This window comes from Pseudophryne corroboree (genome assembly GCF_028390025.1).
Source record: "Pseudophryne corroboree isolate aPseCor3 chromosome 3 unlocalized genomic scaffold, aPseCor3.hap2 SUPER_3_unloc_35, whole genome shotgun sequence".
NCBI classification, from domain to species: domain Eukaryota; kingdom Metazoa; phylum Chordata; class Amphibia; order Anura; family Myobatrachidae; genus Pseudophryne; species Pseudophryne corroboree.
Genome location: NW_026967525.1, coordinates 761,303 through 783,473, shown reverse-complemented (window position 1 = coordinate 783,473; position 22,171 = coordinate 761,303). Strand labels below are relative to the sequence as shown.

Below are 22,171 nucleotides of genomic sequence, written 5' to 3'. Positions count from 1 at the left end.
CTGAAGATGCGATCCGGACCATTTGTCCAGAAGATCCCACTGAAACGTTCTCGCATGGAATCTTCCGAATGGAATCGCTTCGTAAGAAGCCACCATTTTTCCCAGGACCCTCGTGCACTGATGCACTGAGACCTGGCCTGGTTTTAGGAGGTTCCTGACTAGCTCGGATAACTCCCTGGCCTTCTCCTCCGGGAGAAACACCTTCTTCTGGACTGTGTCCAGAATCATTCCTAGGAACAGTAGACGTGTCGTTGGAATCAGCTGCGATTTTGGAATATTTAGAATCCACCCGTGCTGACGTAACACTACCTGCGATAGTGCCACTCCGACTTCTAACTGTTCCCTGGTTTTTGCCCTTATCAGGAGATCGTCCAAGTAAGGGATAATTAGAATGCCTTTTCTTCGTAGAAGAATCATCATTTCGGCCATTACCTTGGTAAAGACCCGAGGTGCCGTGGACAATCCAAACGGCAGCGTCTAAAACTGATAATGACAGTTTTGTACTACAAACCTGAGGTACCCTTGGTGAGAAGGGTATATTGGGACGTGGAGATAAGCATCTTTGATGTCCAGAGACACCATATAGTCCCCTTCTTCCAGGTTCGCTATCACTGCTCTGAGTGACTCCATCTTGAATTTGAACCTTTTTATGTAAGTGTTCAAGGATTTCAGATTTAAAATTGGTCTCACCGAGCCGTCCGGCTTCGGTACCACAAACAGTGTGGAATAATACCCCTTTCCCTGTTGTAAGAGGGGTACCTTGATTATCACCTGCTGGGAATACAGCTTGTGAATGGCTTCCAAAACTGCCTCCCTGTCTGAGGGAGACTTTGGTAGAGCAGACTTCAGGAACCGGCGAGGGGGAGACGCCTCGAATTCCAGTTTGTACCCCTGCGACACTACCTGTAGAATCCAGGGATCCACTTGCGAGTGAGCCCACTGCGCGTTGAAATTCTTGAGACGGGCCCCCACCATGTCTGAGTCTGCTTGTAAAGCCCCAGCGTCATGCTGAAGACTTGGCAGAAGCAGGGGAGGGCTTCTGCTCCTGGGAAGCGGCTGCATGGTGCAGTCTTTTTCCTCTTCCTCTGCCCCTGGGCAGAAAGGAGTGGCCTTTTGCTCGCTTGTACTTATGGGAACGAAAGGACTGATTTTGAAAAGACTGTGTCTTTTTCTGCTGATGTGAAGTGACCTGGGGTAAAAAGGTGGATTTCCCAGCCGTTGCTGTGGCCACCAGGTCCGATAGACCAGCCCCAAATAACTCCTCCCCCTTATACGGCAATACTTCCATGTGCCGTTTGGAATCTGCATCCCCTGACCACTGTCGCGTCCATAATGCTCTTCTGGCAGAGATGGACATTGCACTTACTCTTGATGCCAGGGTGCAAATATCCCTCTGTGCATCACGCATATATAACAATGCATCCTTTAAATGTTCTATAGTTAACAAAATATTGTCCCTATCCAGGGTATCAATATTCTCAGTCAGGGAATCCGCCCATGCGACTCCAGCACTGCACATCCAGGCTGAGGCGATTGCTGGTCGCAGTATAACACCAGTATGTGTGTATATACTTTTTAGGATATTTTCCAGCCTCCTATCAGCTGGTTCTTTGAGGGTGGCCGTATCAGGGGACGGTAACGCTACTTGTTTAGATAAACGTGTGAGCGCCTTATCTACCCTAGGGGGTGTTTCCCACCGCGCCCTAACCTCTGGCGGGAAAGGATATAGTGCTAATAATTTATTAGAAATTAGCTGTTTTTTATCGGGGGAAACCCACGCTTTATCACACACCTCATTAATTTCATCTGACTCAGGAAAAACTATTGGCAGTTTTTTCACACCCCACATAATACCCTTCTTTGTGGTACTTGTAGTGTCAGAAAGGTTCAATGCCTCTTTCATTGCCGTGATCATGTAACGTGTGGCCCTACTGGACATTACGTTTGTCTCGTCACCGTCGACACTAGACTCAGTATCTGTGTCTGGGTCGACCCACTGAGGTAACGTCCGTTTTAGGGCCCCTGGCGGTGTCTGAGATGCCTGAACAGGCACTAATTGATTTGCCGGCTGTCTCATGTCGTCAACAGTTTTTTGCAATTTGCTGACATTATCACTTAATTGTTTAAACACAATCATCCAGTCAGGTGTCGACTCCCTAGGGGGTGACATCACTAACACAGGCAACTGCTCCGCCTCCACCTCATTTTCCTCCTCATACATGTCGACACACGCGTACCGACACACAGCACACACACCGGGAATGCTCTGATAGAGGACAGGACCCCACTTAGCCCTTTGGAGAGACAGAGGGAGAGTCTGCCAGCACACACCCAGCGCTATATATATATACAGGGATAACCTTATATAAGTGTTAAACCCTTATAGCTGCTGTTTTTTATAGTTATCTGCTGCCAAAATGCCCCGCCTTCTCTTTTTTACCCTGATTCAGAAGCAGGACTGCAGGGGAGAGTCAGGGAGCCGTCCTTCCAGCGGAGCTGTGAGGGAAAATGGCACTTGTGTGCTGAGGAGATAGGCTCCGCCCCTTCACGACGTCCTTATCTCCCGCTTTTTCTGTGTAAAATGGCAGGGGTTAAAATACATCCATATAGCCCAGGAGCTATATGTGATGTATTCTTTTCGCCACCTAAGGTATAATATTGTTTTATTGCGTCTCAGGGCGCTCCCCCCCCAGCGCCCTGCACCCTCAGTGACCGGAGTGTGAAGTGTGCTGAGAGCAATGGCGCACAGCTGCGGTGCTGTGCGCTACCTTAGTCTGAAGACAGGATGTCTTCTGCCGCCGATTTCACCGGACCTCTTCGTCTCTTCTGGCTCTGTAAGGGGGACGGCGGCGCGGCTCCGGTGACCCATCCAGGCTGTACCTGTGATCGTCCCTCTGGAGCTAATGTCCAGTAGCCTAAGAAGCCCAATCCACTCTGCACTCAGGTGAGTTCGCTTCTTCTCCCCTTAGTCCCACGATGCAGTGAGCCTGTTGCCAGCAGGACTCACTGAAAATAAAAAAACCTAAACTAAACTTTTATTCTAAGCAGCTCAGGAGAGCCACCTAGATTGCACCCTTCTCGGCCGGGCACAAAAATCTAACTGAGGCTTGGAGGAGGGTCATAGGGGGAGGAGCCAGTGCACACCACCTGATCTTTAAGCTTTTATTATTGAGCCCTGTCTCCTGCGGAGCCGCTATTCCCCATGGTCCTTACGGAGTCCCAGCATCCACTAGGACGTCAGAGAAATAACATTACCTGTGCATACATTTAGGTAACACTGAGATCATGTGGGATTACTAGAGGTGACATGGGCTGTGCAGTAATATAACATTGTGCATACATTTAGGTAACACAGAGATCATGTGGGATTACTAGAGGTGACATGGGCTGTGCAGTAATATAACATCGCCTGTGCATACAGTTAGGTAACACTGAGAGATCATGTGGAATTACTAGAGGTGACATGGGCTGTGCAGTAATATAACATCGCCTGTGCTTACATTTAGGTAACACTGAGAGATCATGTGGGATTACTAGAGGTGACACGGGCTGTGCAGTAATATAACATCGCCTGTGCATACATTTTGGTAACACTGAGATCATGTGGGATTACTAGAGGTGACATGGGCTGTGTAGTAATATAACATCGCCTGTGCATACATTTAGGTAACACTGAGAGATCATGTGGGATTACTAGAGGTGACATGGGCTGTGCAGTAATATAACATCGCCTGTGCATACATTTAGGTAACACTGAGAGATCATGTGGGATTACTAGAGGTGACATAGGCTGTGCAGTAATATAACATCGCCTGTGCATACATTTAGGTAACACTGAGAGATCATGTGGGATTACTAGAGGTGACATGGGCTGTGCAGTAATATAACATCGCCTGTGCATACATTTAGGTAACACAGAGATCATGTGGGATTACTAGAGGTGACATAGGCTGTGCAGTAATATAACATCGCCTGTGCATACATTTAGGTAACACTGAGATCATGTGGGATTACTAGAGGTGACATGGGCTGTGCAGTAATATAACATCGCCTGTGCATACATGTAGGTAACACTGAGATCATGTGGGATTACTAGAGGTGACATGGGCTGTGCAGTAATATAACGTCTCCTGTGCATACATTTAGGTAACACTGAGATCATGTGGGATTACTAGAGGTGACATGGGCTGTGTAGTAATAATAAGAATTTACTTACCGATAATTCTATTTCTCGGAGTCCGTAGTGGATGCTGGGGTTCCTGAAAGGACCATGGGGAATAGCGGCTCCGCAAGAGACAGGGCACAAAAGTAAAGCTTTCCGATCAGGTGGTGTGCACTGGCTCCTCCCCCTATGACCCTCCTCCAAGCCAGTTAGGTACTGTGCCCGGACGAGCGTACCCAATAAGGGAGGAATTTTGAATCCCGGGTAAGACTCATACCAGCCACACCAATCACACCGTACAACTTGTGATCTAAACCCAGTTAACAGTATGATAACAGAGGAGCCTCTGAAAGATGGCTTCCTACAACAATAACCCGAATTAGTTAACAATAACTATGTACAATTATTGCAGATAATCCGCACTTGGGATGGGCGCCCAGCATCCACTACGGACTCCGAGAAATAGAATTATCGGTAAGTAAATTCTTATTTTCTCTATCGTCCTAGTGGATGCTGGGGTTCCTGAAAGGACCATGGGGATTATACCAAAGCTCCCAAACGGGCGGGAGAGTGCGGATGACTCTGCAGCACCGAATGAGAGAACTCCAGGTCCTCCTTAGCCAGAGTATCAAATTTGAAAAATTTTACAAACGTGTTCTCCCCTGACCACGTAGCTGCTCGGCAAAGTTGTAATGCCGAGACCCCTCGGGCAGCCGCCCAAGATGAGCCCACCTTCCTTGTGGAGTGGGCCTTTACAGATTTAGGCTGTGGCAGGCCCGCCACAGAATGTGCAAGTTGGATTGTGCTACAGATCCAACGAGCAATCGTCTGCTTAGACGCAGGAGCACCCATCTTGTTGGGTGCATACAATATAAACAACGAGTCAGATTTTCTGACTCCAGCTGTCCTTGCAATATATATTTTTAATGCTCTGACAACGTCCAGTAACTTGGAGTCCTCCAAGTCACTTGTCGCCGCAGGCACTACAATAGGCTGGTTCAGATGAAATGCTGACACCACCTTAGGGAGAAAATGCGGACGAGTCCGCAGTTCTGCCCTGTCCGAATGGAAAATCAGATATGGGCTTTTGTAAGATAAAGCTGCCAGTTCTGACACTCTCCTGGCCGAAGCCAGGGCTAGAAGCATGGTCACTTTCCATGGGAGATACTTCAAATCCACTTTTTTTAGTGGTTCAAACCAATGGGATTTTAGAAAGTCCAAAACCACATTGAGATCCCATGGTGCCACTGGAGGCACCACAGGAGGCTGTATATGCAGCACTCCCTTAACAAAAGTCTGGACTTCAGGAACTGAAGCCAATTCTTTTTGAAAGAAAATCGACAGGGCCGAAATTTGAACCTTAATAGATCCCAATTTGAGACCCATAGACAATCCTGATTGCAGGAAATGTAGGAATCGACCCAGTTGAAATTCCTCCGTCGGAGCACTCCGATCTTCGCACTACGCAACATATTTTCACCAAATTCGGTGATAATGTTGCACGGTTACTTCCTTCCTTGCTTTAATCAAAGTAGGAATGACTTCTTCCGGCATGCCTTTTTCCTTTAGGATCCGGCGTTCAACCGCCATGCCGTCAAACGCAGCCGCGGTAAGTCTTGAAACAGACAGGGACCCTGCTGAAGCAAGTCCCTCCTTAGAGGTAGAGGACACGGATCTTCCGTGATCATCTCTTGAAGTTCCGGGTACCAAGTCCTTCTTGGCCAATCCGGAACTACTAGTATCGTTCTTACTCCTCTTTGCCGTATAATTCTCAATACCTTTGGTATGAGAGGCAGAGGAGGAAACACATATACCGACTGGTACACCCAAGGCGTTACCAGTGCGTCCACAGCTATTGCCTGCGGATCTCTTGACCTGGCGCAATACCTGTCCAGTTTTTTGTTGAGGCTAGACGCCATCATGTCCACCATTGGTCTTTCCCAACGGTTTACCAGCATGTGGAAGACTTCTGGATGAAGTCCCCACTCTCCCGGGTGAAGGTCGTGTCTGCTGAGGAAGTCTGCTTCCCAGTTGTCCACTCCCGGGATGAACACTGCTGACAGTGCTATCACATGATTCTCTGCCCAGCGAAGAATCCTTGCAGCTTCTGCCATTGCTCTCCTGCTTCTTGTGCCGCCCTGTCTGTTCACATGGGCGACTGCCGTGATGTTGTCCGACTGGATCAACACCGGTTTTCCCTGAAGCAGAGGTTCTGCCTGGCTTAGAGCATTGTAGATTGCTCTTAGTTCCAGAATGTTTATGTGAAGAGACGTTTCCAGGCTCGTCCACACTCCCTGGAAGTTTCTTCCTTGAGTGACTGCTCCCCAGCCTCTCAGGCTGGCGTCCGTGGTCACCAGGATCCAATCCTGTATGCCAAATCTGCGGCCCTCCAATAGATGAGCACTCTGCAACCACCACAGAAGAGATACCCTTGTCCTTGGAGACAGGGTTATTCGCTGGTGCATCTGAAGATGCGACCCTGACCATTTGTCCAACAGATCCCTCTGGAAAATTCTTGCGTGGAATCTGCCGAATGGAATTGCTTCGTAAGAAGCCACCATTTTTCCCAGGACTCTTGTGCATTGATGTACAGACACCTTTCCTGGTTTTAGGAGGATCCTGACAAGCTCGGATAACTCCTTGGCTTTCTCCTCCGGGAGAAAAACCTTTTTCTGAACCGTGTCCAGAATCATCCCTAGGAACAGCAGACGAGTTGTCGGCATTAACTGGGATTTTGGAATATTCAGAATCCATCCGTGCTGTTTTAGCACTTCTTGAGACAGTGCTAATCCCAACTCTAGCTGTTCTCTGGACCTTGCCCTTATTAGGAGATCGTCCAAGTATGGGATAATTAATACGCCTTTTCTTCGAAGAAGAATCATCATCTCGGCCATTACCTTTGTAAAGACCCGAGGTGCCGTGGACAATCCGAACGGCAGCGTCTGAAACTGATAGTGACAGTTTTGTACGACGAACCTGAGGTACCCCTGGTGTGAAGGGTAAATTGGAACGAGGAGGTACGCATCCTTGATGTCCAAGGATACCATAAAGTCCCCTTCTTCCAGGTTCGCTATCACTGCTCTGAGTGACTCCATCTTGAACTTGAACTTCTTTATGTACAGGTTCAAGGATTTCAGATTTAGAATAGGTCTTACCGAGCCATCCGGCTTCGGTACCACAAATAGAGTGGAATAATACCCCTTTCCTTGTTGTAGAAAAGGTACCTTGACTATCACCTGCTGAGAGTACAGCTTGTGAATGGCTTCCAAGACCGTCTCCCTTTCGGAGGGGGACGTTGGTAAAGCAGACTTCAGAAAACGGCGAGGTGGATCTGTCTCTAGTTCCAACCTGTACCCCTGAGATATTATCTGCAGGATCCAGGGATCTACCTGCGAGTGAGCCCACTGCGCGCTGAAATTCTTGAGACGACCGCCCACCGCCCCCGAGTCTGCTTGAGAAGCCCCAGCGTCATGCTGAGGCTTTTGTAGAAGCGGGGGATGGCTTCTGTTCCTGGGAAGGAGCTGCCTGTTGCTGTCTCTTCCCCCTTCCTCTGCCTCGTGGCAGATATGAATATCCCTTTGCTCTCTTGTTTTTAAAGGAACGAAAGGGCTGCGGTTGAAAAGTCGGTGTCTTTTTCTGTTGGGGAGTAACTTGAGGTAAGAAGGTGGATTTCCCGGCTGTAGCCGTGGCCACCAAATCTGATAGACCGACTCCAAATAACTCCTCCCCTTTATACGGCAAAACTTCCATATGCCGTTTTGAGTCCGCATCGCCTGACCACTGTTGGGTCCATAAACTTCTTCTGGCCGAAATGGACATAGCATTTACTCGTGATGCCAGTGTGCAGATATCCCTCTGTGCATCGCGCATATAAAGAAATGCATCCTTTATTTGCTCTAAAGACAGTAAAACATTGTCCCTATCCAGGGTATCAATATTTTCGATCAGGGACTCTGACCAAGCTACTCCAGCACTGCACATCCAGGCTGTCGCTATAGCTGGTCTTAGTATAACACCTGTATGTGTGTATATACTTTTCTGGATATTTTCCATCCTCCTATCCGCTGGATCTTTAAGTGCGGCCGTCTCAGGAGAGGGAAACGCCACTTGTTTAGATAAGCGTGTGAGCGCCTTGTCCACCCTAGGAGGTGTTTCCCAGCGCGCCCTAACCTCTGGCGGGAAAGGGTATAGAGCCAATAACTTCTTTGAAATTAGCATCTTTTTATCGGGGGCAACCCACGCTTCATCACACACCTCATTTAATTCTTCTGATTCGGGAAAAACTATAGGTAGTTTTTTCACACCCCACATAATACCCTGTTTAGTGGTACCTGCAGTATCAGCTAAATGTAACGCCTCCTTCATTGCCAAAATCATATAACGTGTGGCCCTACTGGAAAATACGGTTGATTCGTAACCGTCGCCACTGGAATCAGTGCCTGTGTCTGGGTCTGTGTCGACCGACTGAGGCAAAGGGCGTTTTACAGCCCCTGACGGTGTTTGAGTCGCCTGGACAGGCACTAATTGATTGTCCGGCCGTCTCATGTCGTCAAACGATTGCTTTAGCGTGTTGACACTATCCCGTAATTCCATAAATAAAGGCATCCATTCTGGTGTCGACCCCCTAGGAGGTGACATCCCCATATTTGGCAATTGCTCCGCCTCCACACCAATATCGTCCTCATACATGTCGACACACACGTACCGACACACAGCAGACACACAGGGAATGCTCTTAACGAAGACAGGACCCACTAGCCCTTTGGGGAGACAGAGGGAGAGTTTGCCAGCACACACCAAAAAGCGCTATATATGACAGGGATAGCCTTATAATAAGTGCTCCCTGTATAGCTGCTCTTATATATAATTTTTTGCCACTATTTTGCCCCCCCTCTCTGTTTTACCCTGTTTCTGTAGTGCAGTGCAGGGGAGAGACCTGGGAGCCGTCCTGACCAGCGGAGCTGTGTAAGGAAAATGGCGCTGTGTGCTGAGGAGATGGGCCCCGCCCCTTTTTCGGCGGGCTCGTCTCCCGCTCTTTAGTGTATACAGGCAGGGGTTAAATATCTCCATATAGCCCCCGGAGGCTATATGTGAGGTATTTATTTAGCCAAATAGGTTTCATTTGCCTCCCAGGGCGCCCCCCTCCCAGCGCCCTGCACCCTCAGTGACTGCCGTGTGAAGTGTGCTGGGAGGAAAATGGCGCACAGCTGCAGTGCTGTGCGCTACCTTTAGAAGACTGAGGAGTCTTCTGCCGCCGATTCTGGACCTCTTCTTGATTCAGCATCTGCAAGGGGGCCGGCGGCGCGGCTCCGGTGACCATCCAGGCTGTACCTGTGATCGTCCCTCTGGAGCTGATGTCCAGTAGCCAAGAAGCCAATCCATCCTGCACGCAGGTGAGTTCACTTCTTCTCCCCTAAGTCCCTCGTTGCAGTGATCCTGTTGCCAGCAGGACTCACTGTAAAATAAAAAACCTAAGCTAAACTTTTTCTAAGCAGCTCTTTAAGAGAGCCACCTAGATTGCACCCTTCTCGGCCGGGCACAAAAATCTAACTGGCTTGGAGGAGGGTCATAGGGGGAGGAGCCAGTGCACACCACCTGATCGGAAAGCTTTACTTTTGTGCCCTGTCTCCTGCGGAGCCGCTATTCCCCATGGTCCTTTCAGGAACCCCAGCATCCACTAGGACGATAGAGAAATAACATTACCTGTGCATACATTTAGGTAACACTGAGATCATGTGGGATTACTAGAGGTGACGTGGGCTGTGCAGTAATATAACATCACCTGTGCATACAGTTAGGTAACACTGAGAGATCATGTGGTATTACTAGAGGTGACATGGGCTGTGCAGTAATATAACATTACCTGTGCATACATTTAGGTAACACTGAGATCATGTGGGATTACTAGAGGTGACGTGGGCTGTGCAGTAATATAACATCACCTGTGCATACAGTTAGGTAACACTGAGAGATCATGTGGTATTACTAGAGGTGACATGGGCTGTGCAGTAATATAACATCGCCTGTGCATACATTTAGGTAACACTGAGAGATCATGTGGGATTACTAGAGGTGACATGGGCTGTGCAGTAATATAACATTGTGCATACATTTAGGTAACACTGAGAGATCATGTGGGATTACTAGAGGTGACATGCGCTGTGTAGCAATATAACATCGCCTGTGCATACATTTAGGTAACACTGAGATCATGTGGGATTACTAGAGGTGACATGCGCTGTGCAGCAATATAACATCGCCTGTGCATACATTTAGGTAACACTGAGAGATCATGTGGGATTACTAGAGGTGACATGGGCTGTGCAGTAATATAACATTGTGCATACATTTAGGTAACACTGAGAGATCATGTGGGATTACTAGAGGTGACATGCGCTGTGTAGCAATATAACATCGCCTGTGCATACATTTAGGTAACACTGAGATCATGTGGGATTACTAGAGGTGACATGGGCTGTGCAGTAATATAACATCGCCTGTGCATACATTTAGGTAACACTGAGAGAACATGTGGGATTACTAGAGGTGACATGCGCTGTGCAGCAATATAACATCGCCTGTGCATACATTTAGGTAACACTGAGATCATGTGGGATTACTAGAGGTGACATGGGCTGTGCAGTAATATAACATCGCCTGTGCATACATTTAGGTAACACTGAGAGAACATGTGGGATGACTAGAGGTGACATGGGCTGTGTAGCAATATAACATCGCCTGTGCATACATTTAGGTAACACTGAGATCATGTGGGATTACTAGAGGTGACATGGGCTGTGCAGTAATATAACATCGCATGTGCATACATTTAGGTAACACTGAGAGAACATGTGGGATTACTAGAGGTGACATAGGCTGTGCAGTAATATAACATCGCATGTGCATACATTTAGGTAACACTGAGAGAACATGTGGGATTACTAGAGGTGACATGGGCTGTGCAGTAATATAACATCGCCTGTGCATACATTTAGGTAACACTGAGAGATCATGTGGGATTACTAGAGGTGACATGGGCTGTGCAGTAATATAACATCGCCTGTGCATACATTTAGGTAACACAGAGATCATGTGGGATTACTAGAGGTGACATGGGCTGTGCAGTAATATAACATCTCCTGTGCATACATTTAGGTAACACTGAGAGACCATGTGGGATTACTAGAGGTGACATGGGCTGTGCAGTAATATAACATTGTGCATACATTTAGGTAACACTGAGAGATCATGTGGGATTATTAGAGGTGAAATGGGCTGTGCAGTAATATAACATCGCCTGTGCATACATTTAGGTAACACTGAGAGAACATGTGGGATTACTAGAGGTGACATGGGCTGTGCAGTAATATAACATCGCCTGTGCATACATTTAGGTAACACTGAGAGAACATGTGGGATTACTAGAGGTGACATGGGCTGTGCAGTAATATAACATTGTGCATACATTTAGGTAACACTGAGAGATCATGTGGGATTATTAGAGGTGAAATGGGCTGTGCAGTAATATAACATCGCCTGTGCATACATTTAGGTAACACTGAGAGAACATGTGGGATTACTAGAGGTGACATGGGCTGTGCAGTAATATAACATCGCCTGTGCATACATTTAGGTAACACTGAGAGAACATGTGGGATTACTAGAGGTGACATGGGCTGTGCAGTAATATAACATTGTGCATACATTTATTGCATCTGGAATCTACACACCTGCTATCTTGCACAGAAGACACCTCTATGGTGGAAGGGAACGTTCTCACCAGCTGTTACCCTTTCCTTACTGCTGTCTGCTGATGGGTCAGTAGATGATACGCCAAGGACTAGACCCTAACACATTACTCCGACAGTGTCACTTACCTCTGTATGGTATGTGTATGCACTGCCAGGAATGTCATGTGGATACATGACAGAGGCTGCACCGGATATTTCCTGTGTCATGTGGCATTAGGAACCCCCGAGCCTGTGTCCCAGCAAGCAGCCGCACCATGCCAGAGATAGGGAGAGGTTTATATATACACTGCCGAGTGCAAATAGTGACACTCTCAGGGCATACAGAGCTCACACAGTAAGACAAGTGACGTGTACCAGCAGGTGACCAGACCTTCCTGGGTGTGTCATCTATGGGAGAATTCACCAAGCAGGATCATATATACTGACAGCAAGATGCGGTGTCACCTGACTAGTTTTCCCATAATCTGTAATATGCACCTTACTGCCAGGATAGTATACTGTGACCTCACAGCTGTATGTCACTAACACATCCATAGCGTACATAATATAGCATGTAATAGGCAGAGGTACTGCTAGCACACAGTATGGCTGCTGGTGACACACAGTGACATGATGTGAGGGGGAGAGCAGGAGTATAATAGGGGCTGATGGCTCCTGATGTAAGATACACCAGAGAGTGTGGGGAGGAGACTGGTCAGATCTCTGGGCTGGTAACACACAGTGACATGATGTGAGGGGGAGCAGGAGTATAATAGGGGCTGATGGCTCCTGATGTATGAGATACACCAGAGAGTGTGGGGAGGAGACTGGTCAGATCTCTGGGCTGGTAACACACAGTGACATGATGTGAAGGGGCGAGCAGGAGTATAATAGGGGCTGATGGCTCCTGATGTAAGATACACCAGAGAGTGTGGGGAGGAGACTGGTCAGATCTCTGGGCTGGTAACACACAGTGACATGATGTGAGGGGGAGAGCAGGAGTATAATAGGGGCTGATGGCTCCTGATGTATGAGATACACCAGAGAGTGTGGGGAGGAGACTGGTCAGATCTCTGGGCTGGTAACACACAGTGACATGATGTGAGGGGGAGAGCAGGAGTATAATAGGGGCTGATGGCTCCTGATGTATGAGATACACCAGAGAGTGTGGGGAGGAGACTGGTCAGATCTCTGGGCTGGTAACACACAGTGACATGATGTGAGGGGGAGAGCAGGAGTATAATAGGGGCTGATGGCTCCTGATGTATGAGATACACCAGAGAATGTGGGGAGGAGACTGGTCAGATCTCTGGGCTGGTAACACACAGTGACATGATGTGAGGGGAGAGCAGGAGTATAATAGGGGCTGATGGCTCCTGATGTATGAGATACACCAGAGAGTGTGGGGAGGAGACTGGTCAGATCTCTGGGCTGGTGACACACAGTGACATGATGTGAGGGGGAGAGCAGGAGTATAATAGGGGCTGATGGCTCCTGATGTCTGAGATACACCAGAGAGTGTGGGGAGGAGACTGGTCAGATCTCTGGGCTGGTAACACACAGTGACATGATGTGAGGGGAGAGCAGGAGTATAATAGGGGCTGATGGCTCCTGATGTATGAGATATACCAGAGAGTGTGAGGAGGAGACTGGTCAGATCTCTGGGCTGGTAACACACAGTGACATGATGTGAGGGGGAGCAGGAGTATAATAGGGGCTGATGGTTCCTGATGTATGAGATACACCAAAGAGTGTGGGGAGGAGACTGGTCATCTCTCTGGGCTGGTAACACACAGTGACATGATGTGAGGGGGAGCAGGAGTATAATAGGGGCAGATGGCTCCTGATGTATGAGATACACCAGAGACTGTGAGGAGGAGACTGGTCAGATCTCTGGGCTGGTAACACACAGTGACATGATGTGAGGGGAGAGCAGGAGTATAATAGGGGCTGATGCTCCTGACTCCCCCACTGGCAGATATATTTTCCTCAATAGTTTGTACTGACAGAGGAGGGTGTAGGATAAGAGATTGCTGTAGTGACTGAGGAAGGAGAATATGTGACTCTTATCTGTAATAAGTGTTTATCACTCACCTGTGCTGATATCTGTAGGGATCTCTTCCTCCTTACACTGCTGATCACCCCTCACATACGTCTCTTCTTCTCCCTCTATATCTTCTACCTTCATATCAGTCACATACGTCTCTTCTTCTCCCTCTGTATCTTCTGCCTTCATATCGGTCACATACATCTCTTCTCCCTCTATATCTTCTGCCTTCATATCAGGCACACACGTCTCTTCTTCTCCCTCTATATCTTCTGCCTTCATATCAGTCACATACGTCTCTTCTTCTCCCTCTGTATCTTCTGCCTTCATATCAGTCACATACGTCTCTTCTTCTCCCTCTGTATCTTCTGCCTTCATATCAGTCACATACGTCTCTTCTTCTCCCTCTATATCTTCTGCCTTCATATCAGTCACATACGTCTCTTCTTCTCTGTCTATATCATTTATCTTCATATCAGTCACATACGTCTCTTCTTCTCTGTCTATATCTTCTGCCATCATATCAGTCACATACGTCTCTTCTTCTCCCTCTATATCTTCTGCATTCATATCAGTCACATACGTCTCTTCTTCTCCCTCTGTATCTTCTGCCTTCATATCAGTCACATACGTCTCTTCTTCTCCCTCTTTATCTTCTGCCTTCATATCAGTCACATACGTCTCTTCTTCTCCCTCTATATCTTCTGCCTTCATATCAGTCACATACGTCTCTTCTTCTCCCTCTATATCTTCTGCCTTCATATCAGTCACATACGTCTCTTCTTCTCCCTCTATATCTTCTGCCTTCATATCAGTCACATACGTCTCTTCTTCTCCCTCTATATCTTCTGCCTTCATATCAGTCACATACGTCTCTTCTTCAGACAGACGTTCTACCTAAAAAACAAAATAATGACATTTGCATACAGTCAGATTAAACGGAGGTGAAAACGTAAAATATCAGTGTATAACACACACAGCTGCACTACAGATCATATAGTGACAGACACTTTGGTATATGGGGGAGACCCTAAATCCCACCTACCTGATCCTCCTGTGGGATCCTGTGACTCTCCTCTGTACAGTCCTGGGAATACAGAGGACGGGGACATCTCTCTGGGGTATCTCTGTTACTGGGCCCATCTGTAGGAGACACACAGTGACTGAGTACAGTGTATATATGTGATTATCAGATGATGTGTGTATATAGGGGCCCCATACCTGCTCTCCCCTGTACAATACATGACAGTCTCCTCTTACCCAGTGATGTGAGGGGCCGGTGATTCTCCATCATCACGTCCTTGTATAGACCCCTGTGTTCCTCTATATACTCCTCCTCCTGCATGGAAACATAGACAGTGACATCCTGACACCTTATAGGAACCTGAAACACACAGTGATACAGTCATCACCCAGACACATCCCCTGGTGTTACTGTATAATGTCCCATTCCCAGCAGTCACCTCTCCAGTCATCACTCAGACACGTCCCCTGGAGTTACTGTATAATGTCCCATTCCCAGCAGTCACCTCTCCAGTCATCACTCAGACACGTCCCCTGGAGTTACTGTATAATGTCCCATTCCCAGCAGTCACCTCTCCAGTCATCACCCAGACACATCCCTTGGTGTTACTGTATAATGTCCCATTCCCAGCAGTCACCTCTCCAGTCATCACCCAGACACATCCCCTGGTGTTACTGTATAATGCCCCATTCCCAGCAGTCACCTCTCCAGTCATCACCCAGACACGTCCCCTGGTGTTACTGTATAATGTCCCATTCCCAGCAGTCACCACTCCAGTAATCACCCAGACACGTCCCCCGGTGTTACTGTATAATGTCCCATTCCTAGCAGTCACTTCTCCAGTCATCACCAAGACACATCCCCTGGTGTTACTGTATAATGCCCCATTCCCAGCAGTCACTTCTCCAGTCATCACCCAGACACATCCCCTGGTGTTACTGTATAATGCCCCATTCCCAGCAGTCTCCTCTCCAGTCATTGCCCAGACACATCCCCTGGTGTTACTGTATAACGCCCCATTCCCAGCAGTCACCTCTCCAGTCATCACCCAGACACATCCCCTGGTGTTACTGTATAATGCCCCACTCCCAGCAGTAACATCTCCAGTCATCACCCAGACACATCCCCTGGTATTACTGTATAATGTCCCATTCCCAGCAGTAACCTCTCCAGTCATCATCCAGACACATCCCCTGGTGTTACTGTATAACGCCCCATTCCCAGCAGTCACCTCTTCAGTCATCACCCAGACACATCCCCTGGTGTTACTGTATAATGTCCCATTCCCAGCAGTCACCTCTCCAGTCATCACCCAGACACATCCCCTGGTGTTACTGTATAACGCCCCATTCCCAGCAGTCACCTCTCCAGTTATCACCCAGACACATCCCCTGGTGTTACTGTATAATGTCCCATTCCCAGCAGTCACCTCTCCAGTCATCACCCAGACACGTCCCCTGGTGTTACTGTATAATGTCCCATTCCCAGCAGTCACCTCTCCAGTCATCACCCAGACACGTCCCCTGGTGTTACTGTACAATGTCCTCATTCCCAGCAGTCACCTCTCCAGTCAGCAGCTGAATGATCTTGTTGGTGAGTTCCAGGATCTTCTGGTCATTGTGTCTCTCATGTATCAGTGAGTGAGGTGGAGGCACCGTGATGAGGCTCTGGGTCCTGATCAGTCCTCCTGACACATGGTGATGGCTGCTGGGTGTCTCACACTCACCGGATGTCTTCTTCACTACTGTGTAATCCTGTGTATTGGGGACGACATCAATGAAAAGTTGAATTAAACTCCACCTAAATGGGGCTGTTTTTTCGGGTGTTCATGGTGCATAATATACAAGCGGAGTCTATTTTTTAAAATATGTTTTCAATGACTCTGAAGCGCATTGAACAAAAGATGAAAGAGATGAAAAGACGGAGATAACACGCAGAGGAAGCCAGCAGGGACATAAGTAACATTCTCCTCGTTTCCTCCCACACTCTAAGAAAATACTGGTAGGTTAATTGTCTCCCAATGAGAAATGAACCCTGGTGTGTAAGTGTGTGTATGTACATGTGTTTAGTGCAGACTGGATGGGCCAGGTGGTTCTTATCTGTCATAACAGTCTAGGATTCTATGATTGGCTAGTGTGGAACCGGCAGGAAAACAACAGGCGTTAGGCTCCGCACCCCCACAACCCCTTCCCTATATAATACCTGCACACTCCACCTGGCCTTCAGTTTCATTTCCTAACAAAGCCGCATGAACCCTCAGGAATAATACAAACAGCAATTGTCACAATAGAAGACGACAGGGTGGGAGTGCAGTGCCCCCAGCTGGATTATGAGGAGTACCAAAATTAAGTTTCCTCATTCATCCACGATGGGGAACAAAATATACGTTATGGTAAGAACTTACCGTTGATAACGGTATTTTCTCCTAAGTCCACAGGATAACAATGGGATATGATGAAGTAACAGCGGATTTGCACCAATCGGTCAAAGTTTTTCGGCCTCCAAGCATGCAACGGGCCAGTGCATATATATTCCCGCCTCCTGGCTCAGGCAGATCAGTTGTATTCCAAAGCTCAAGGCAGGAACATCATAGATAACCCTAATCAGGCGAGAAGAACACACATGCACACCCTTCCATACAAGAAGGAAGAGGTTAGTGAGTAAAAAGATCCTCAAATAAGGTGCGTCAGGGTGGCATCCCTGTGGATCCTGTGGACTTAGGAGAAATACCGTTATCAACGGTAAGTTCTTACCATAACGTATATTTCTACGGCAGGGTCCATAGGTTACCCACAGGATAACAATGGGATTTCGCAAAGCAATTTAGTGGTGGGGACGCTCCTGATTGGACATGAGAATCCTTCGCCCGAATTCAGCGTCATGAGAGGCAAAGGTATCCATGGCATAATGTCTAATGAATGTGCTAATGGAAGACCATGTGGCTGCCTTACATATCTGTTCTGCTGACCATGATGGATCTACCTTACGAGTAGAGTGAGCAGAGACAACAGCCTGAGAATATGCTTCTGAAATCATCATCCGATGCCACCTTGCCAGTGTCTGCTTATCAGCAAGCCATCCTCTCTTGTGAAATCCGTAGAGAACGGAGAGAGAATCTGTCTTTCTGATTGCACTGGTACGATCCACGTAGATCCTTAAGGAACGGACCACGTCCAGCGATGCATCTCACACAGAAAGGCCCAATACCTGAAAAAGCCAGGACTACAATTTCTTCATTAAGGTGTAATTCAGACACCACCTTAGGAAGATACCCAGATCTGGTTCTGAGAACTGCTTTATCTGGATAAAAAAAATCAGGAATGTGGAACAACCTGACAATGCCCCTAAATCTGATACTCTTCTAGCTGACGCCATAGCCAGTAGAAAGAGAACTTTAGCTGTCAACCATTTAAGATCTACTTTATTAAATGGTTCAAATGGGGCAACTTGAACTTAAACTTAAGTCCCAAGGCACTGTAGGAGGAATAAAAGGAGGTTGAATGCACAGCATTCCCTGGTAAAAAGTACGCACATCCTGTAAATTTGCAATTTTCTTTTGGAACCATACAGTCAATGCCGACACTTGCACTTTCAAGGAAGCCACCTTCAAACCTTTATCCAAACCTGTCTGAAGGAATGCTAAGACCCTGGAAACTCTAAAAGACTTAGGGTCCATTACTGTCTGTTGCAGATGACATAGGAGCAATTTCTGCGACTGTGCCAGGATTAAAAGATCTTCGAGGTATGGAAAAATTCTTACCCCCTGCTGGCGGAAATAAGCTGCCATTACCACCATAATCTTGGTAAATACTCTGGGGGCTGTGGCTAACCCAAAGGGTAGGGCCTGGAACTGAAAATGCTGTTGGAGGATAGCAAACCTGAGATAATACTGATGGGACAGCGCTATAGGAAAATGTAAGTAAGCATCCTGTATATCCAGGGATGCCATATAATCCCCTGGCTCCATGGCCAAAATGATGGAACATAAAGTCTCCATGTGAAACCGAGGTAACCAAATGTATTTGTCCAGAAATTTGAGATTGACAATGCTCCAAAATGACCCATTTGGCTTCTGAACTAGAAACAGGTTGGAGTAAATACCCTGTCCTCGTTGTACAGGAGGAACTGGAATGACTACTCCTGAATGAAGCAATTTCTGAACTGCCTCTTGCAAAGCCCTGGCCTTCTTCTCTACCCGAGACGAGCTGGTACAAAAAAAAAAACACTTCGAGGAGGGTGCTTCTTGAAGGCAAAAGCAGAACCTAGAGACACCGCTTCCTGCACCCAGGCATCTGTCGTAGAAGTCGGCCCCTCACCCTGGGCTCCCCCAGGTGGAGGCCCGCACCATCAGGCTGATGGCTTATTATCTGTTTTACCAAGCGGTCCTCTGGTAGCCCTGAGTGGGATTCGAGCACCGGTCTGCATGGTTTATACTATGGGGCATTAGTCCACTAGGCCATGAGAGCTATACTATTGGGCCATTGGTTTTACTATTCTAAATACTCTTTATAGCTAAAGAAATTCTGAATAAATCCTATGTCTCTCCTTATAGGTACTAATGTATACAAAATGTATTTATATTGTTATTCGATCTAGTTTGAGTGTTGCCATTTGGTTATATATGCTGTACTTGTGTCCATTGGTGTACAATTCCTATGTATATTCGCAAAAGTTTGGTGCCTAATTAGGCATATAAACGCTGATTGTTATCATTTATTATACTCACCTGTGAACAAGTAATTACATAGCTGCACAGATTGGTCATCCTTGCTTTAAAAAGAATCGTCTCAGCACAATGTTACACCTTCTGATGAAACCGTTGTTGGGGTTATCAGAGAAACGCGTTAAGGACCCGCTACGCTGCTGATAATAGCTTCTGCACGGCACTTATCCACCGCAACAGCTAGAGCCGTCTCACCAGTGGCCCCCGCTACAGCCGTTTGGCCGAGAGTTGTGCCCTCCCCTCACACACCGAGCTGATACCGCCACTCCCACACCGAAATCACGGACCCTGTGTGCTGATCATCGGTCTCGCTGAGACCACACTGGAACCAGTGGTGAGCTAACAAATCTCTAGGCGGATGGGAGGTGGTAGCAAAGCGCATTCTCCACGGCCACAGCTCAGCTTAACAGCTATTCTAAAAGCATTTGAATTCAATTCACAATAAAACTCTCTTGAGATTCATTAATGTGTGCTGTGAGTACTCAGTGGACTACCATTCTGTATATGGACTGACTGTTGGTCTATTAGGTGATTCTAAAAAGAAACGTGCTACACCGTGCTTTAATATCAGCAGTGTTATTCATTGTTCTTATATATTTGTTTTTTTAATATTTCAACATTTTATATTAATAATACATTGTCTGAGACAAATACATATTTTAAATAATCGCTCTCTTGTGCTATCTTAGTGTCATAGTTTTCCTATTACTATAGATATAAGTGATGTCACTGTGACGCTCCCAGATCCCCTCACCTCCCCATTCATGTCCCTGTATTATTACTATAGATATGTGATGTCACTGTGATGCTCCTAGATCCCCTCACCTCCCCAGTCATGTCCCTGTATTATTACTACAGATATAAGTGATGTCACTGTGACGCTCCCAGATCCCCTCACCTCCCCAGTCATGTCCCTGTATTATTATTATAGATATAAGTGATGTCACTGTGACGCTCCTAGATCCCTTCACCTCCCCAGTCATGTCCCTGTATTATTACTACAGATATAAGTGATGTCACTGTGACGCTCCCAGATCCCCTCACCTCCCCAGTCATGTCCCTGTATTATTACTATAGATATAAGTGATGTCACTGTGACGCTCCCAGACCCACTCACCTCCCCAGTCATGTCCCTGTATTATTACTATAGATATAAGTGATGTCACTGTGACGCTCCCAGACCCACTCACCTCTCCAGTCAGCAGGTAGATGATCTCCAGGGTGATATTTATTATCCTCTCAGTCCTGAGACTCCCGGACGTGTCCATGCTTAGTGATAGATAAGAATACAGAACGTGTGACGTGTAATAATGACTCTGGTTCCTCACAGCTGGAGTGTCTAGGAATAAATATAATACATATAACACATATCACAGAGAACACATGTAACACAGATACATGCCAATCCATGACAAGTCAGCCCCCCCCCCCCCTGCGCCAGTGATCCCTGGTTGGCGTCTCTCAGAGGTTCCTGTAACCCATAAGGCTCCTCAGAGTCACAAAGCCCTATACGGTACGTGCAAGGGGACACGGTACACTAATTTGGGTTCCTGGTCATGTTACATAGAAAATGACAACAAAAACAGAAAAAAAAATTCAGGTCTACTCTTTGATTCATAACCAGGGGAGAGTACACAGGAGAGCAGAAGGGGTGTAGATGTGGGGAGAGGGGAAATAAAGTAGGAAATCTGGGTGTACAGCGGAGGGTGACCACTCATTACTGTTATTATTACTCTGCTGCTATAGTAACAGGACACCACATGCCGCTCTACCTGCATCATAATAATAACAACAACAGGACACCACAGACTGCCACCCCTGTATAATAACAGGACACCACATGCTGCTCCACCTGCATAATAACAGGACACCACAATCGGATCCCTCTGTATAATAACAACAACAACAACAGGGCTGCTCCCTCTGTATAATAAAAATAACAGGACACCACAGACCACTCCACCTGTATAATAATGATAACAACAGGACACCTCAGGCTGCTCCCCCTGTATAATAATAACAGTACAGCACAGGCTGCTCCCCCTTTATAATAATAATACTAATAACAGGACACCACAGGCTGCTCCCCATGTATAGTAAGACGCCATTACCTGATCACGACGGACACTGGGAGGCTGCAGCAGGCGATGAAAACTCACGTCCGGTGTGTGGAACTCAATGACCGGAAGTAGGGTGGAACGCACAGGCCCGAAGTAGGGTATGATTGGCACAGGCTGCTTCCTGGTGACTGGTCCCTCCCCTCCTACATCCAGGCCACAGAACCACCCTCTTTAAGGACTACTACCATACATGTCCTCAGTGCAGGAGGACGGCGGCCATTTTCTTGTAGACCAGTCGGGCAGCAGCAATAGGTTCCCTGGCCGTGTAGTGACGTCAGGAGCGGCGGCCATTTCCCCCTGGTCTGAGCTCCGCTTTCCTTCTATCAATCCCACAAGGCAGCAGGAGCAGAGAGCAGCCATTGCTG

At 47.3% G+C, this 22,171-nt stretch overlaps 1 protein-coding gene across 1 annotated transcript in view; it reads right to left on the bottom strand.

Moving 5' to 3' along the window:
• LOC134984095 (zinc finger protein 850-like) overlaps positions 1 to 21,884 on the bottom strand; it is a 228,955-nt gene extending 207,071 nt beyond the window's left edge. Inside the window, exons 1-6 of the mRNA XM_063949728.1 lie at positions 21,798 to 21,884; positions 20,877 to 21,025; positions 16,526 to 16,717; positions 15,200 to 15,278; positions 14,985 to 15,082; positions 13,987 to 14,836 (exon numbers count right to left, since the gene is read on the bottom strand). Coding sequence (XP_063805798.1) covers positions 13,987 to 14,836; positions 14,985 to 15,082; positions 15,200 to 15,278; positions 16,526 to 16,717; positions 20,877 to 20,954 — 1,297 coding nt within the window. The 5' untranslated portion in view covers positions 20,955 to 21,025; positions 21,798 to 21,884. The remainder of the gene's footprint in view (positions 1 to 13,986; positions 14,837 to 14,984; positions 15,083 to 15,199; positions 15,279 to 16,525; positions 16,718 to 20,876; positions 21,026 to 21,797) is intronic.
• Positions 21,885 to 22,171: the final 287 nt, after the last annotated feature.